At 47.0% G+C, this 18,366-nt stretch overlaps 1 protein-coding gene across 1 annotated transcript; it reads right to left on the minus strand.

Moving 5' to 3' along the window:
* Positions 1–14,855: 14,855 nt before the first annotated feature.
* LOC311244217 (uncharacterized protein) lies at positions 14,856–17,191 on the minus strand. The gene has a single exon (XM_084333623.1). The coding sequence runs from the start codon at positions 17,173–17,175 to the stop codon at positions 16,492–16,494; it is 684 nt and encodes a 227-aa protein (XP_084189749.1). The 5' UTR covers positions 17,176–17,191; the 3' UTR covers positions 14,856–16,491.
* Between the last annotated feature and the right edge of the window lie 1,175 nt (positions 17,192–18,366).

An 18,366-nucleotide genomic window follows, 5' to 3' on the forward strand; every position in this document is an offset into this window, starting at 1 on the left:
CACACACCCTGATAACATTCACACAAACTACTATAACCGCAAACATCACCACAGCACACAGCAAATACTTAGCAATTGTCCATCCTATATATCCCATCAAACCTTGACCCCAGCCCTCCCACGAGTCCTCCCGCGTGGGCTGCATCTCCCTAGTAATATTCTTCAAATGCTCTATAACCTCCTGTATGCCCATGTCATTTTCTGGGACAAACGTGCAGCATTCCTGACCAATCAATGCACACGTGCCACCCGAACTCGCCAACAGGAAGTCTAAACCCGTCCTTGACTGCAGCTCCATCAGTCTTAAGGACCGTAACTCTTGATTCTCCAGGGCCATACCTCTCGCGGTCGTAGCCGTCATATCCTCAAACACGCGAGCTAGATGGTCCAGTTCACCCATGTTCGCATACGTCCCCCACCAGGGAAACGCCACCCTGAAAAAGTGGTCCGCATCCATCATCCTCCTCCTCCTTGACTTGGGAATCGTCGGCAAAACATCTGACACCCTCATAGCTGGCACCAAATACCCCAACGCACACCTACCCCTCCACTTAATAGGCAACGCCGCGTACGCATACTCACCACAAATCCAAAACGCCCCCCTAGGGGCCGGCGCCTCCGAATTCTTACCCCATACTCCACTCTCACCCTTGCAGCCGTCCAAATATCCCATGTCCTTACCACCTGACTTCCCCTCTACGCACATCTCAAACCCAGCCGCCCTAAACGCCACTGGAATGGGGCTAGTGTCCTTAAGACCCCCATAACCCACTGCCTTATTCGACCCCTGTTCCCGGCCCAAATACCTCAACATCCTATCATGACCCACCCCGTCGCATAGGCCGAGCAGAGGCTCGTCCCTCAACACATTGGCATGACACTTCGTTAAGGGGTGTGCAATCAAGGGAAGACCTGCGTCGCCTGCCAGCGGGGCCAAGCCACACACGTAACAATCCGACCTATTGGCTGCCTTAGCCACAGTCCTCGCCATCCCCAAAAACAGATTACCGTGATGGTCTGGCTGCGACCTCCTACCCACTATCACCACCTCTGGCTGTTCAGGTCGCAGATATGGATCATACATTATAGTACCGATCAACACACATAACCAAATCATTGCCACGGCACACCCCCGAAGCACCCGCCTACTACTGCCACTCAAACCAGGAACCATGTTTGTCTGTTCCGTCCTCCTCTTCCTCCCTCCGTCACCGGCGCGTATCCTAATATGTCCTGCAATCCCCACAAACAACAACACAACTTTATAACCGAACATACCCTCAGTCTACTGACATGAAGACCCCAACCTAAACACAACACCAGGACATGTAAAAAAGGCCGCAACGTAACCGCCAACCGGCCAAGAGAGAACCAGGCCAGAGGGAAAACATGTAACCCCATGTCGGTCTTCAGAAGGAAGAGGGGGGAGGGTGGAGAGAGGCACAGCAAGTGGGGCAAAGGATGGAGTGGGGGGGGGGGGGGAAACGGGAGAGAGGAGGGAGCAAGAGAAAAGGAGGGGGGGGGGTTTGAAGGAACATCAGGGAAGTGGGGGGGGGGGGGGGGTTTCAAAGGAAAATCAAGAGAGGGGGGGGGGGGGAGGGGGTTTGAAGGAACATCAGGGAAGTGGGGGGGGGGGGGGGGTTTCAAAGGAAAATCAAGAGAGGGGGGGGGGGGGGGGGATCTGAAGGAACATCAGGGAAGTGGGGGGGGGGGGGGGGGTTCAAAGGAAAATCAAGAGAGGGGGAGGGAGGGGGTTTCAAAGGAAAATCAAGAGAGGGGGGGGGGTGGGGGGGGGGAGGGGGTCTGAAAGGGAGGGGCTAGAGAGAGGAGGAAGGGGAGGAGGAGGAAGGGGAGGGGGGTAGAGAGAGGAGGAAAGGGAGGGGCTAAAGAGAGGAGGAAGGGGAGGAGGAGGAAGGGGAGGGGGGTAGAGAGAGGAGGAAAGGGAGGGGCTAAAGAGAGGAGGAAGGGGAGGAGGAGGAAGGGGAGGGGGGTAGAGAGAGGAGGAAAGGGAGGGGCTAGAGAGAGGAGGAAGGGGAGGAGGAGGAAGGGGAGGGGGGTAGAGAGAAGAGGAAGGGGAGGAGGAGGAAGGGGAGGGGGGTAGAGAGAGGAGGAAAGGGAGGGGCTAGAGAGAGGAGGAAGGGGAGGAGGAGGAAGGGGAGGGGGGTAGAGAGAGGAGGAAAGGGAGGGGCTAAAGAGAGGAGGAAGGGGAGGAGGAGGAAGGGGAGGGGGTAGAGAGAGGAGGAAAGGGAGGGGCTAGAGAGAGGAGGAAGGGGAGGAGGAGGAAGGGGAGGGGGGTAGAGAGAGGAGGAAAGGGAGGGGCTAAAGAGAGGAGGAAGGGGAGGAGGAGGAAGGGGAGGGGGGTAGAGAGAGGAGGAAAGGGAGGGGCTAGAGAGAGGAGGAAGGGGAGGAGGAGGAAGGGGAGGGGGGTAGAGAGAGGAGGAAAGGGAGGGGCTAAAGAGAGGAGGAAGGGGAGGAGGAGGAAGGGGAGGGGGGTAGAGAGAGGAGGAAAGGGAGGGGCTAAAGAGAGGAGGAAGGGGAGGAGGAGGAAGGGGAGGGGGGTAGAGAGAGAGAGAGAGAATGGCGCGTGTGGGAGAAAGAGAGAAAGAGAGAGAGAGAGAGAAAGAGAGAGAGAGAGAGAAAGAGAGAGAGGAAGAGGAAGGGGAGGGGAGGGGACCTTGAGGGAGCACATCATGGCGAGAGGAATTGAAAGCACCCCGCACATTTACACCAGAGGGACTGTGTAAACAAATAGGCTATAACTAATCCTAAGACAACATCACCCCCTGCTGCCCATTTCCGCACATCACGCCTATTGCACCACAGTACCCCCCAACATCCTGCAGGAGGCGCCCCCAACCTTTCAACAACACGCGCGTCATTACGCAACTACACCCCCTCTACGCCAGCCCACGTGCCTACTCAATTTTAACCCCAATCCCCAGAATCCCCTGCACCGAATTGTAGTTCGTCTCGCAGGCCGGCTTCCTGCTAGACCAGACCACCGAAATTACGTCACGTCCGCAATTCCGAGATCCCGTTGGTCTCCAGACTAGCACAACGCGAGGCTTTGTCACGGGATTTTTCATATGTTTACAAATACATCCGTTCCTCTCATTCATTCCTAACCTCTCTAAAGCGGCCCACTCATTCATCATTCATTCCTAACCTCTCTAAAGCGGCCCACTCATTCATCGTGCATCCTTAAACATGTCTAAACAACCAGCCAATACTTTGCAAACATTAGCCCATTCCCTATTAAGATAATACAGTTATACTGCAATAAAGCGAGCCACTACGAGCTATTGTAGCATGTAGCCGCGCGCTATGATACGCACGAGTTCTGACGAGAACGCGCTTCCCCGCATAGTTGAGTTGCGCAGTGGATATTGCGTGCACCAGGATCAACACTAAAAACCGTTCTCAGTCATATTTTAAGTGCCAATTTACAGATTTAATCCATATACATCACACACGTTCAACATAACCATAAGTCCTTTCACTCATACACAAACATACATCAACAAATGTTTAACCATAGCTGCAATATCATTCATAACCAACCTATTTTAGTCCCCGATGCCCGCGGCAGATTCCACATTCCGTCAACAATCACCGCGCGACTTCCTAAATGCAATATCAGGCATATTTACCCTCCGTACTATAGACAGTGTTTCAAGTTTACTATATCGCTTTTTATAGCTTTTTTACCGACTTTACATTAAGTACTATCTTTTTGTTACGGCGTACGCAGTTAACCAACACACCTGTTTATGCTCAAAGTCAAATAAGATCTCCGGATCTGCTCGATATGTGCCCTAAAATCGAGCACACACCTTCATTTAATTCGGCCGAATAGGTTCCCGCAGACACGCCCAGTCTATCACGCGATCAGCCAGTAAACCATTCTATTATTGAGCCCTTCAAGCATGAACACGACCCCGCTTCTATTAATCACTACGTATTATTCCCGTAACCTCACACACCAGTTCCCCGATTTACGAAGGCTCTAATTCATCTTACCAAACCGATTTACATATTCTAAAGAGCAACAGAGCCTTACTTATCACACACGGCTCTCTTCCCCCTCCAGAATACGTAAATCCCAACCATTCTAGCGCTCCTCTTCCCGAAAATACGTTTTTGGGAATTCGTATTTATTCAGGAAGCGCTCCCTATCGCATGCCACAGACTTATTGCGTTACCTGGCCAGGGAAACCTTTAGTCAGTCGCCATACGACGCTATAACCTATCCCGTAATCAGATAGGCGGTGAACCCCAACATTTCTCTTCATTTTTACATGAGGCTAAGTCTTTAGCAAACCCCCCTTTGGTTCGAATTGACCACCCGTACACTCCATAACACTCACCTTCTAGCGCAACTCCCCGGTCACGCGAAGACGACCTGATGTTGTTGACGTGCTCGAGGTGAAGAAAGAAAAAAAAAAAAAAAAAAAATCTCCTTTGTTCTCGTTCAAAACGGACGTTTCAATTCAAGGGACCACAGCACCAAAATGTAGTAACTTCCTAGCTTTAACTCCTAGTCTGCGTTGTGATTTAAACCTTACAAAGCTTCTTAGATGAACTACTTTTTCCAAATGCAGATAACCACTGTTTTTAACCTGGTTACTGCTTACCCAGAGAGAAAATACGGCGCTGCCGTTTGAAATGAAGCGAGATCTGAGCAGTTTGAAAATAACCAGTTTTTAATGAAAATGGATTTCAATCAGATGTTACAAAAAGAAATATGTGCAATGAACCTACGAGAAGCATCCAATATGCCGGAAGATCGTAGAAATTCAGACTAAATTCTCAATAAAAAAGCTTGTCTATAAACATTCTCGCGTCTCGGCTTCGATCTCGATCTCCTGCGTCGATCTCTTCTCCTCGCTGGGTTCTAGTGGAGAAAAAGGGTGTGTTTGTTGCTTCCTGGGTCTCTGGGTTGGTTGTGTGTCTCTCCTGGCGAGGAGTTTTTGGTTATATCCAATTTAGGCTCCGCCTCTAATTTTACGGCAAGCGGGCGTTTCCAAAACTCGCCTCGAGCGTTCCTATTGGAGAACACTTATTCTCAGCTCTCATTGGCTAACTCCCTACCGTGACGTTTTGCACTGATTTAGGTCACGATGTGGATTCAACTGGTCTGTCCTTTGATCAACTGATCCTTTGTTTCAGAAGAGACTGTCTGGCGTCTCTCAAGGCAGTTTCTTTGTATTCAATTTGGTTGGACCATTTGCCTAGAGCCCTGGGTTGTAAAATCACCCATGTTTATTAACTTTCCCAGGAAGTTCAAACGAGACTATCTCTCACTCAATCAGCAGCTGCCTGCTTCAACACCCTTTTTAGGAGTCTTGAGCCACGCAGCTGCGTTTTCAAATCAGCGATGCGTCTCGTTTCTTTTGTTGATAGAGGCAGAGGAGCCAGGAAGAATAGTGAATGCATTTTACCTGTCGGTGTTTCTGCCATTCTGAGATCCAAGGTGTACAGTACAATAAATACAGTTTGAATGGAAATCTACCACATCCACTCATGAGTTTTAACTCAACACCTCCCACTTGAGCTCCTGGGTTCTTAACCACAGAGGTCACTCAAGTCCTTCACGCCTCTGTTGTTCTTCAGTAGGCAGTAGAATGACCAGCCGTCTGACATCTCGATGCAGAATTGTGGCCGGGATTTTGGTTCTCTCACTATTTGATTTTGTGGGCTTTCCTTTGTCATTTGCTTTCGTGATGGGGACAGGATAGCTGGGAAAGGTCCTCACCAGCACATCTCTTACGATGCCTTTGCGGTCAGCGTTGACACTGACTACTCTAGCCAGCTTGTACTGTCCTCTCAGGGCATTTTGGTCAGCCAACCAGACCACATCTCCAACAGCAACATTTAGCTCTTTGGTGTGCCATTTGTTCCTTATGAACAAATTAGGACCGGCCAATTGTCTCCATTTCTTCCAGAACTTGCTGACTTCTGCCTGAATATTCTGAAGTCTTTTGTATGGGTAGCCATCAAACTGAAAGTCTCCAGGGTCACCTTTAGGATGGGCACGTCCTAAAAGCAGAGAGTTTGGAGTGATGTACTCTATGCAGTCTTCCCTGCTTTGAGTTCTTGCATCGATGGGTCTCTCATTAGCAAGGTTGGCTGCCATGAAGAGAAACGTTTGGAATTCTCCCCATGTGAAAACACCTTCTCCACCAAGGTTGCTTAAGGCCCGCTTCACTATTCTGACAGCTGCCTCTGCTGCACCGTTCCTGTGGGGAGAGTCTGCGGGGTGGATCTTCCACGACCATTCTGTGCCATGTTTGGCAGCTCTTCCTTCAAGTTCAGGCCTGTTCAGTTGGTCAAGGAATTTGTAAAGCTTTTCCAGAGCAGGCTTGGCTCCCACAAAGTTAGAGCCAGGGTCTGACCAGAGTTTCCTGGGGTGTCCTCTCAGCGAAGTGAACCTTTGATAGGCGAGCAGGAATCCTTCGGATGACTGGTCACTCACCACTTCAGTGTGCATGGCTCGGGAAGCCATGCAGCAGAAGACGATTCCCCATACCTTGAGTCTGGTCCTCTTTTTGACCTCATCCTTCACTTCATAGGGGCCGAACAGGTCCATGGTGGTGAATTCAAAGGGTGCAGCTGGGCCTGTTCGCTCTGGAGGCAGGTCAGCCATGATTTGTTGACACTGTTTTACATTGTTCTTTCTGCAAACGACACAGCTGTCAACCACCCTCTTGGCAAGTCTCCGGCCTTTTATCACCCAAGCCTTTTTCCTCATGCGAAGAAGGGTTCCTGCTACTCCCTCATGGTTTGCTTTGTGGGATTCTTGTGCCAGCAATGTAGACACCCACGATTCAAAAGGTAAGACTGGCACTGCAGTCTTCACTTCGTTGAACATCTGGATTCTGCCTCCACAAAGTAGGAGTCCAGAGTTCACGTCTTTGTACACTGCCAATCTGCTTAGAGTCGTCTCTGGGAAGGCTATAGCTTCTTGAGCAGCGAGGAAAAGGTCTTCAGATGCGTTGTCAATTTCTTTTACAGTCAACCCAGCTTGTTTGGGTGATGCCTCCCACTTTGACTGCCCTGGCACCTGGCACTTCCTCTCTAGCCACTGCTTGACAGCTCGATAGACCCAGGCGATGACTCTCACCAGTTTGGACAGGTTGCTGAATCTTCTTATTTCCACAAGATCTTTGACCCAGCCAGTGGGCTTCCTTCTTAGGAGTTGGCATTTCCTTTTGACTTTCCTGTGTGGTCAGAGGGTCGTCTTCCTGCGGACTGATTTTAGCTTGAGCTCGTGTGATTGCAGCTGAAAATGCCTTCCTTTGGAGTCTGTTTACGCTCTCCCTGGCCTGGGCAGCTACCTCTCCAGCTGATTTAATGGGCCACTCCTCCACTGGCCACTTCAGGAAATCTGGTCCATTTTGCCAGGTGGAATCCTCTTTTAAATCTTCAGGAGTGCCTCCTCTTGTAATGATGTCAGCTATGTTCAGACCTCCACGGATCCACCACCAGTCCTGCACTGGTGCAGTCTTTTGGATTTCACCCACTCTGTTGGCAAAGAAGCTTTGGTACCCATAACTGTCTCTCTGGATTGCCCCAAGGACCGTCTGACTGTCCAGCAGATGGAACCATTTCTCGATCTTCATTCGAGCATGCTTTTCCACATACTTCCTGATTCTGGCTGCGAAGACTGCTCCACAGATCTCAGCTTTTACAGCTTCTCCCTTTTGATCCAGAGGTGTCAGTTTGGCTTTTGATTCCACGAACCGAACTTCAATGCCATGACATGTTTCCCACCTTAAGTACATCACAGCTCCAAAGGTTTTGTCACTTCCATCAGAGAATGTGATGCCCCAAGGGTTTCCTTTCCAGTCAGCTGGTGTGAGGCTTCTGTAGAATTTCACCTGACCAAGCTGTACATATTCTTCAAAAAGCTGTATGGCTTCTTCTCTGATGCTTTCCGAGAGTGGTTTGTCCCAGGTTTCTTGGGTCAGCTTGCCACCTCCTCCCTCTTGGAATGCCTTTCTGACAAGAATTGCTCCCTTCTGCTTGACCGGTGCTACTAGGCCAATTGGGTCGTACAGCCCGGCTACTTGGCTTAAGAGAGCCCTTCTAGTCAGTGGGTTTGGTGTTTCGGTTCTCACCTCTTCTTTGAGGAGATCTTTGCCAACTCTCATTTTCTTCTTTCTTTTGGAAAAGTTAACAGAGGTCAACAGGTAGAGCTTGTCTTCGTCCACTTGGTAGCCGATGCCTAGAGCTTTGTTGTCTTCTTCCCTCATTTGATTTGGGAGAATGAAGGTTTTCCCTTGTTCCTCTTTTAGGACTTCCTTCTCTGTTCCTTTCCTCCCACTTTGCCCTGACCGGACCCATGGTTTGAGGAAGAAGCCTCCAGCTCCCAAAATCTCTTCAACTTTTGCAGTGATTTTGTCGAGTTGATCCAGGTTATTGTGGGAGGTCAAGAGGTCGTCCACATAACTGTCCTCTTCAATGACTCTGCGTTCATCTTCCAAGTGAACAAAGCTGGGCAGGCTCGCCGTTTCTCTCATAGCCAACTGAGCGATGCAACCAGCAGGTTTGTCCCCGATGTTGACTCTGGTGATTGCATATTCACTGATCTCCTCTTCTGGGCTGTCTCTCCAGAGGAATCTGTGTAGATGCATCTCACGCTGCTCCAGCCACACAGAGTTGTACATCTTCTTTATGTCTCCTAGAGCTGCATGCACACCTTCTCTGAACCGTAGCAGTACAGCTCTAATAGGGTTGAGTACATCTGGTCCCTTAAGAAGGATGTCATTCATGCTCACGCCTTTGTACTTCTGGCTGCTGTTCCAGACAATACGAACTGGTGTTGTCACTGAATGGGGGTTTGGCGCCACCAGGTGGCTCACATACCACACTGGTCCAGTCCACTTGTCAATGATGTCATCGGTGAGTTTTATGGCTGCTCCTCGTTCGACCATTTCCTGGATTTGGGTTGTGTATGCGACTTTCCAGTCTGGTTCTTTGCTCAGTTGTTTTTCCATCCTTAAGAAGCAGGCCTGGACTGCACTTTTGTTGTAGGGGAGAGAGACAGGATCTACGGTCCAAGGATATTTTGCATCCCAGTGTGGAGATGGGGTGTGAGCATCCTCCTCTTTGTAGGTGAGGCCTCCTTTAATGATTTCATACTCCCTCTCCTCTGCCAGGGTCATTTCTTTTCCTCCTGGTGGACAGTTTCCACAGCGACATCCTCCACATTTTGGTTCACATGCAGCTCCGATGCTGTCCCAGTGCCACCACTCAAGGAACTCACGGTTACTGGCAACTGTGAATGTCTCTTGATATTTGACTGCTGCTGTTCTCATGGAGCGAGCAAAGTGAGTTCTTGATTCATATGCTTCCACGTCCACCTCTTCATGCAGATCAGGATGTGCTCCGCCCACCGTCTTCCCCAGTGGACTCTCCCATAAGACGAGGTCTCCAACTACTTTTACTCTTTGGGGAGCGAGTCTTCCCTCTCGGTGGCTTATGAGTAGTTCAACCTCTTCTGGCCTTTCCAGCTCTTCAAGCTTGACCTCCGGGAAAAACCTTTGCAACCTCTCTGGTTGAATCACTTGATGGACCTTGGCGATTTCATCTAGGCCGTAGCAGACTAGTTCGTGGGCTCTTTCAGTGCCTGTAGGAGTCTTCACTCTAACTTTGAGGAGGTATCTCTGAGTGTCCACCTTCATGGCCATTCCTCCAACCCCATGCACAATCAATGTTATCTTCTCTCTTCTCAACCCAAGTCTTTCAGCAGCCTTATGGGTGATGTAGTTTGTATCTGACGCTAGGTCAATCAATGTCCCAATTTTCTGACCAGCGTTTGCAGTGACTTTCATCAGCATCATGATGACAGGAAGCTCGGCGAGACCATTTCTTCGCAGTAGTTCAGACTGGCCGGAGGTTTTGAGTGCCACTGTAGTTTTGTTAGTAAAAGCCCTTCTGCCTCGATCTGCCATTTCAGAGGAGAGTTCAGACAAGAACGACTCTTGTTCCTCTGTGAGTTTGCCTTTGTTGCCGTCTCTTCCACCTCTTCCTTCTTCCCATCGAGGCTTGAATTCTCCTTTTGGGCAGAGGATATAGTGGTGGTCTGCAGCATTTCCTCCCTTCTTACAGTCTGCATTTCTGCATAGGAATGTCTCTCTGCAGTATGCAGTTCCGTCATGGCACCCGAGACATTTCCTGCATGCTCCCAGCTTCTTCAAGGCAGCCGTCTTCTCCGAAAGCTTCAGTCCCTTGAACTTCCGGCAAAAGAACAGTTTGTGGTTATGTCCACTGTCGCGACAGACAACACATACGTCAAGCTCTAGTCTCTTTGTGTTCTTTGTCGAGGCAAACTTTCTTTCATTCTTTTTGTCCGGGCGATCTGGCTTGTCAGTCTTCTCCACAATTCTTAGTTGATCAAGCCTCTCCAGTACGTCTTCCTGGTTCTTCAAATATTTCAAGAGCATGTCAAAATGGTTCTCTGCTGTGACATTGCTGCTGGGATCTACCATGAACATCAACCAGTCTCTCTTGATAAAGTCAGGTAACTTGCTTTCAATTGATTTGATCACAAGTGCGTTGTTCATGGCCCCAGAGTTGCCCAATTCAGTGAGATCTGACAGAGCCTTCTCCACAGTTTGTATAAGGTCGATGACCTTTCTTGGCTGGTTTCCTTTTACATATGGTATCCTGTCGAGCTCTTCAAGGATTTCCACAGTGATGCTTGATTTATTTCCATGCCTGTTCTCTAAGACTCTGAAAATGTCTCTGGCTGTAGTGTAGGTAGAAAGTCTGAGTTCTTTGGAGATCTTCTCCTCCACGCTGTCCAAGAGCTGGATCTTTTTAACTTCAGGAGATCCGGATGGCTCTCCCTGCCTTTGCAGGCTTTCCCAATCTTTTCTCCATCTGTGATATTCTCTCTTATTTCCAGAGAAGGTAGGTAGGGTGGTTGGCTTTATCCTCACCAACGGTGTCGTCGGATGGTGTGGTGCAACTCCTGTGCCTTGCTCAGCATTCCTCAGGCTGCGTGCAGATGTAAACTGAGGTTTCCTCATCTTCAGCCTGAGAAGGGTGTTTTCTAGCTTCTTGAGCCTCGCATTCAGTTCATCTCTGGATTCGTCAGGTATCCATTTCTCCCACGTGGACATTATAGAGATGGCCTTGTCTCCCATCTCGTCTGAGAGCGTTAGGTGCTGTTCATAGCACTCTAAGGATTCAGTCCTCACTGGCACAGTTCCTGCTGCTTCACTTACTTTCTCAGCTCCATCAATAGCTGTTTCCAGCTCATGTTTTCCATATTTGGACCACAGGATTAGCTGCACAATGTCTTTGATCTCTCCCATCTTTGTTTCGGCTTCTTTTGAAGTATGTTTGAGGTCGTCCTCTTCCTTCTCGTCAAGCCCTTCATCCTCAGGTTTTACTTCAGCCTCCAGCCCAAACCTGAATTCATCATTTGCCTCAAGCACGGCTCTATAACAGAGTGAGAGTGTGCTGAACTCATCCATCAGCTCGGATCGCAGCATGATGTCTGCTCCTCTGGCAATGTGGTTGGCTTGTTTGGTGAAGCGGCGTTTTGCTGTGGTCCTCTCCTTCTTTAGTTCTTTGACCTCCGCCATATCTTCAGCCATCTTTCCCTTCCGTGTCAGCAGTATTGGGTCGAAGCAGTTTTATCCTCGTCCTCCACTGCTAGCACTTGGTTTTCAACTGTAAAGTCAACTCTTGCTTTCCACTCCAAAGGACATAAGGAAACAACTCCAAGTTCCAACTCCAAGTCAATTTTTATTTTCAACTTTTCAACAGTTTTAGTTGCAGTTGATTCTTGACTGGTTGGTTCTTCATATAGGTTGAAAACCTTTGAAAACAAAGAAAAAGGGTTTAACAATGCAATAAACATAATAAACAACAATAACCATCTTTTCAAACCAATAAGTTCTTTTTAAACATGGTTGATTTTAAACATTAAATATATATTTTAAATAATCAAACGTCTTTTAACGATAGTGTTTACACAATGAATGCCAAAATGTAAAGTATTAAATTACCTTATAAAGTCGACATTTTAACACAGTCTTAAATCATTTTAACATTTCTAACTTGGTCTTAACTTGTAAAGATACTTTTAAACATAAATGAAAACCAACTCTCAAGCAAGTGAATGTGTAGACTGAAACAGTTGGAGCTACTAAACACACAATTGAATTAGCCTGATTTTAACCACATTTAAGCAGAAGTATAAATAAACAGTAGAATAAGTAGAACATAACAGACCATTGGCGTCTTTGGGGGTAGAGCTCCTTGGGTCGACCTTCAGCTTGCTTTGTTTGTTTGTTCTGTGAGTGTCTCCACCACCTTCAGCTTGCTTTGTTTGCTTGTTCTGTGAGTGTCTCCACCACCAGCCTTTAACAGCTGTTCAATCAGCCAACGGCAGCCATCTTGCAGCTGATGCACTCTGGGAGATGTAGTTGGTAGTTGTCTGAGGTGTCTTGACATGCTCCACTCATGAGTTTTAACTCAACAATGATACTAACTGGACCCCTATAGGTCAGTGGGGGATCGTAGTCCAGTGGTCATACACCCACGCTGAACCGATCAATCAACCCCACAGCGTTCGTTTGGACGACACCTTTAGCTGAAAGGCACATGTTGAGAGTTTGTGTTCTCACTTATGTTCATGTTTTCATGTTTTACATATCTATTTTTTTTTTTTTTTTTTTTGCATATATATATATATTATTTTTTTTTACGTTTTAAAATAGTACACTCATTTGAGTAGTGGAAAAGGGGTAGGATTAAATAAGTGTATACTTCTTCCTACTCCTTTTCGAACATGTAAATTGAGTTATGTTTTGCTTTTGTTTAGTTATTATTTAGTTTGAGTTATGTTTTGATTTTGTTTAGTTATTTATTTTGTTTGTATTCATTTATATGTTCGAAATAAAGATTTCAAATCAAATCAAATCAAATCAAACTTACAGCAGAGACTATGCTTTTTACGCAGACTCAGGGTGTGTATGAGGTGGATCAGAGGATTCTGTTTGTATTCTACCAGGCTGTTTTAGAGACCATAGTTAGGTACAGTATGAGATGTCTTTTTGTTTTTTTGTTTCATTTATTGACAAAAACATATACTGTAACAAAATTGACAGATCAACATGTGTATTTGCCTTGTCGGGGATAGAACGAAAAAAGTCCAGAGGACTTATGTCCATCGTTGTCCCTGTTGTTTCAACGTCAGCGTGGTATACTGTAGCAGTCCCTCTGTACAGTTTGCTCCTCTGGTACAGACTGCCGTGAAGGTTCTGGGGAGGAATGCATAGATAGATATTTATAACTAGATGGCGCAAGGCGGAGTCTCCAGCGTAGTTCACCGGCGGCCATCTTGGCACAGTCAACTATCCTGGTACGTTCTATCATGGTATCGAATCCGTTAGAAAATCGGTGCATTGGTTATTTCAATAGTACATGCTGCACCATAGACATTCATGTTACGAGTGGGCGTGCTGCCTGTGGCAAGATGGCCGCCATGTGGCAACGTCGGTCTCCATTGGCCAGCAGCGCGGGTGAGTCATCTAGCCTTTATATATGTCTATGGAGGAGTGGACACCAGTCCCTCCAGTCAGAAGTTCTCAGGTGAGAATTTAGAATATTGTCAGATCCATCTCATAATCTCCACGCTGAGTATGAGCTCTTACCCTCTGGCAGACGATATATAGTATTAGTACCCCAAAGTAAACTCGACGGTTTAAACACGAATTTGTGCCTACTTCAATTAAATAATGTTGCTTGATGCCAATAGATTCATGATGTGACGTGAAGGGTTGTCAATAGATTCATGATGTGACGTGAAGGGTTGTCAATAGATTCATGATGTGACGTGAAGGGTTGTCAATAGATTCATGATGTGACGTGAAGGGTTGTCAATAGATTCATGATGTGACGTGAAGGGTTGTCAATAGATTCATGATGTGACGTGAAGGGTTGTCAATAGATAGACTCATGGTTGTGCAATAGATTCATGATATGATGCGAGGGGTTATGCAATAGGTTCATGAAATGATGCGAGAGGTTGTGCAATAGAGTCATGATATCATGCAATAGTCTCATGATATCATGTGGAGGAAGGTTGTGCAATAGTCTCATGATATCATAAGGTTGTGCAATAGTCTCATATTATGAGTACGGTTGTGCAATAGAGTCATGATATCATGCAATAGTCTCATGATATCATGTGGAAGGTTGTGCAATAGTCTCATGATATCATAAGGTTGTGCAATAGTCTCATATTATGAGTACGGTTGTGCAATAGTCTCATGATATCATGAGTGGGGTTGTGCAATATGTTGCTGTTCTTGTGACTTTTGTGTAATAAAAACCTTGTGTAATATGTGGTTGTGATGCTACAGTATGTGTTGATTTGTTTATATGTTGCTCGTTTGTTTTTTATTACTACTATTATGGAGGCAGCTATGTAATTAGATTCGATTACATTAGATTAAAATGTATTGTCATTATACAGCACAAGTAGGCCTACAGTACAACACAAATAAATTTGAGTGCAAATGTAACGTAAAGTGTAATAGTAATATACAATGTACATGTGATTAAACTGGGTATAACATATATAAATTAGTACTACTGAGTGCTAATCAAATGTATGTACAGAGCTGTAGTATTAATTTGTACAGTGATACACGTAAGACAGTATGATAGTAAGTCATACTGGCCAGCAGCGTAACTAGTAAGAGTATAGGTAAGGGATATGTACAGATATAGATATAGGATAGGATTACTGTACATGCAGGTATGTCATTTTGACCAGGATGTAAGTGTATAACTGTCTGCATTGTATTCAGTCATGACACATAGTCGACAAGTGACAGAAAAAATACAGTTTAATCAAACATTTTGTGCTTCGTCCAAGACAAAGAGATGATTGTCAAAATAAACTGGGATTACAAATAAGATTGTAATTGCAAGTAAAGTCCGCCGTCGGCCCCTCTTCCCTCTGCGCTGCACCATGACGGGTCACGGTTGTAATGGCACACATTTGAGTTAGGATCAAGAAGAAAGACAATCACAAGTTGTCATTTTTGCATACAAGTGTAGATTGTCAAAGATTTACAGCGAGAAATATGCCTACATAAACGTCTATTTAAAAAAAAAATGCATCAGGAAAACTCAGATTGAATATTCTGTCTCACTGTCTGTTTTGAAAACAGTAAATAAAAGATCATTCTTTACATCTTTAGATGTGTAATTCTCAGTAACTACTTATTTTGGCAGTGTTAACCTCCCTCTCTCACATTTACATAATGGGCTACATTTTTCACCGATATCAAAGAAAGAAAAAAACAACAACAATATTGATCTTTAATTAAAGACAGATAACAATAAATATAATTTTGGACCGTAGGCTAAGTGCTGATGGGATGCTGGCATATCATTGAAGGAGAGAGTTGGCTATTTTGATTTTCACATACATCACGGTCAATGCATGGAGTTCCCAAAGCATCATGGGAAGGAGAAAGGAACAACCAACGGGGAGTTGTGTTTAAAGATGGCTTCCCCCGTCCTCACTAATCTACCCAATGGCACATCTGCTTTCGATGTTACCAGCCACAGGAGCTAACGTCCGATACCAAATGTTACCACTAATGCCGGCTATTGTGAACCGAGATGTCAACGTTAACAAGCATTAGACCTAACATTAGCTAACATGTTAGCTACTATTAGCAAATATTCCCAAGCCTAGCATTTCCTGGCTCTGACATATTTGCTAGTCACTGAAGTGGAAACTGTGCTGCGTTGCACTGTGGGGTAGACGAGACGGGGAGGACTAATGAGAAAACACTGGGACAGACGTCTTTGATGCATTAACCGTTAAAAAAAACAGCTAAAACATGTTAATTATGTGAAATGAGACCTTTTTGAAACACGAGGTGGTGGTTCTAGTGATACTACTACAGCAGCCTGCCGTTCTGTACTGTAGACTGTGCCACGTTGTTCCACGAGTGAACACCCCTTTCCTTTGAGGTACTCTGTTGTCTTCTTAGTAAATCCCTTTGTCCCTGGTGCACACCGCACCGGATCACTCCGTACCGACTGTAACAATATTATTTAGTTCCTTGGTCACTGCACTTCGGGTTTTCCACAGTTCCTAGACTACAAACAACCCCGTCATCATCTCTTCTGTTATGACTTGTGTTTGTAGATGGGAAATATTTATTTTGTGCGTGTGTGTGTGTGTGTGTGTGTGTGTGTGTGTGTGTGTGTGTGTGTGTGTGTGTGTGTGTGTGTGTGTGTGTGTGTGTGTGTGTGTGTGTGTGTGTGTGTGTGTGTGTGTGTGTGTGTGTGTGTGTGTGTGTGTGTGCGTGTGTGTGTGTGTGTGTGTGTGTGTGTGTGTGTGTGTGTGCGCGCGTGTGTGTGTGTGTTGGGAGTGAGGTTGTCTCTGTGTGGTCCTTTGTACCATGTCCAATATTGCTCCTACGCCTCCTCTCCTCTCCTGTCCTGTTATCTGTGATCCCTGGTGTCGGGGGGGCTGTCCTGGCAGCTGTAGGGGGACACAGAGATGGGTCCTGGGGCTGAGGCTTTTCCATCCTCCCCCTGTTCCTCCTCCTCCTCCTCCACCTCCATTTCAACGCCTCCTTCTCCGTCCCGTCTCCCGTCTCGTCCCTCCGTCCTGCACGCCTCCACCGATCCCCCGCCGCCGTCCTCGCTGGACTCCTCGGACCCCGAGAGCATCTCCTCGCCGCCGCGTCCGCGGCCGTCCGCGAACCCGACGCCCCCGTCGTCGGCGGGACCCGGGCATTCCCCGTCGTCCTCCTCCTCCTCCTCCTCCTCCCCCAGACCGGGCTCCCTGACGGGGCCGTGGTGCTTGGCGTGGTAGCGCTGGTTCTGGAAGAACTTGACGATGGTGTGCTTGGGCAGGTCGAGCTGGGCAGACAGGGTGTGGATGGCCTCCTGGTCCGGGTAGAGGCCCACGTCGCCGATGAAGCTCTGGAGGATGCCCAGGGCCTCCAGGGAGATGCGCGTCCGTGAGCGGGCCTTCTTGGGGCCTCCGCTCCCCGCACCGGGGCTGAGCCCGGGCCCGGTGCTGACGGCGTGCTGAAGCCCGTCCTCTGGACCCCGTGAGCTGCATACTGGTATGGGCTGAGTCTCCTCACGCATGGGTGATGGGTCCTTCAGGAAGGGCATAGGCTGTCTGTGGAGCACCTGTTGAGGAACATCAGGGGTGTTACTCCCAGTAAGATGCAACAGAGTAATAGGCCAAAACTCATTCCTGTATTCAGCCGCAGTACTATGGAATAATAGCCTACCAATGGAGTTGAAGTCCATACGCCTATAAAGAGGTGGATGAATGAATGAATGAATGAATGAATGAATGAATGAATGAATGAATGAATGAATGAATGAATGAATGAATGAATGAATGAATGAATGAATGAATGAAAACTTTATTTAACAGATTGCAGAATGGGTACAATACAGTACGGCTCAATACACACAAGTGTTAAGGGGGATGCAGACCAGAGAAAGACTGTCGTCTTGTTTACATCAGGGTCCCCCCCATTTCATGAGTGGCAGAATCTGTGAGATAACAAAGGGATTACATTATTGTGTTATTTTGTTGTTTGTAAAATTACTACTGTGTTTATGTATGTATTAATAGTATTGAATAGTTGATTCATTGATTGTAAGTTGTGTGCAATATGTCATCGTTCATAGCTAGGCGCTGCCTGGTACAGCAGTAACGGGCTGCCTTACGTACAGTATGTACAACTCTGTACATACGTCTGGTTAGCACTAAACTCAGTAGTACTAATTTATGTTATACCGTTTAATCACCTGTACATTCGATATTACATTTGCACTCTGGTTGGATGCCAAACTTCTTTTTGTACTGTACTTGATGACAATGAATTTTTATCTAATCTAATCCAATGTAATCCTTGCTCATCATGGCAACCGTGACAGTGTTTTTTTCAGGAAGGGGAGAGAGCAAAAACGCGTGATTTTTTTTCATAGCCGCAGTTTGCGGAGACGCTCTCTGATTGGCCACTGACGTTTCTGGTCATGTGACGTGTGCGCCCAATCGCGTGACGCCTGTGTCTTTGCCCATTTCCGCCTCGAACAGCATGCAAACTACCTAACGCCTAGTTTATCACTGGTTAAGCTTAGGCGACTCTTTCGAAGTTGGTTAAGGTTAGAGTTTGGAATCAGGGCTGGCGTTCTATCGCCCTGCTCTAAGACAAACTCTAACCTTAACCAACTTCGAAAGAGTGCCTAAGCTTAACCGGTGAAAGAAACAGGCGTCACACGATTGGCCGCACATGTCACACGACCAGAAACGTCAGTGGCCAATCAGAGAGCGTCTCTGCAAACTGC

Source organism: Notolepis coatsorum (genome assembly GCF_963971535.1).
Source record: "Notolepis coatsorum genome assembly, chromosome: 1".
Lineage (NCBI taxonomy): Eukaryota > Metazoa > Chordata > Actinopteri > Aulopiformes > Paralepididae > Notolepis > Notolepis coatsorum.

Bases quoted from the DNA above. Each gene is read 5' to 3' on its own strand.
- LOC311244217 (XM_084333623.1), bottom strand. From the start codon at position 17,175: ATGCCCTTCCTGAAGGACCCATCACCCATGCGTGAGGAGACTCAGCCC.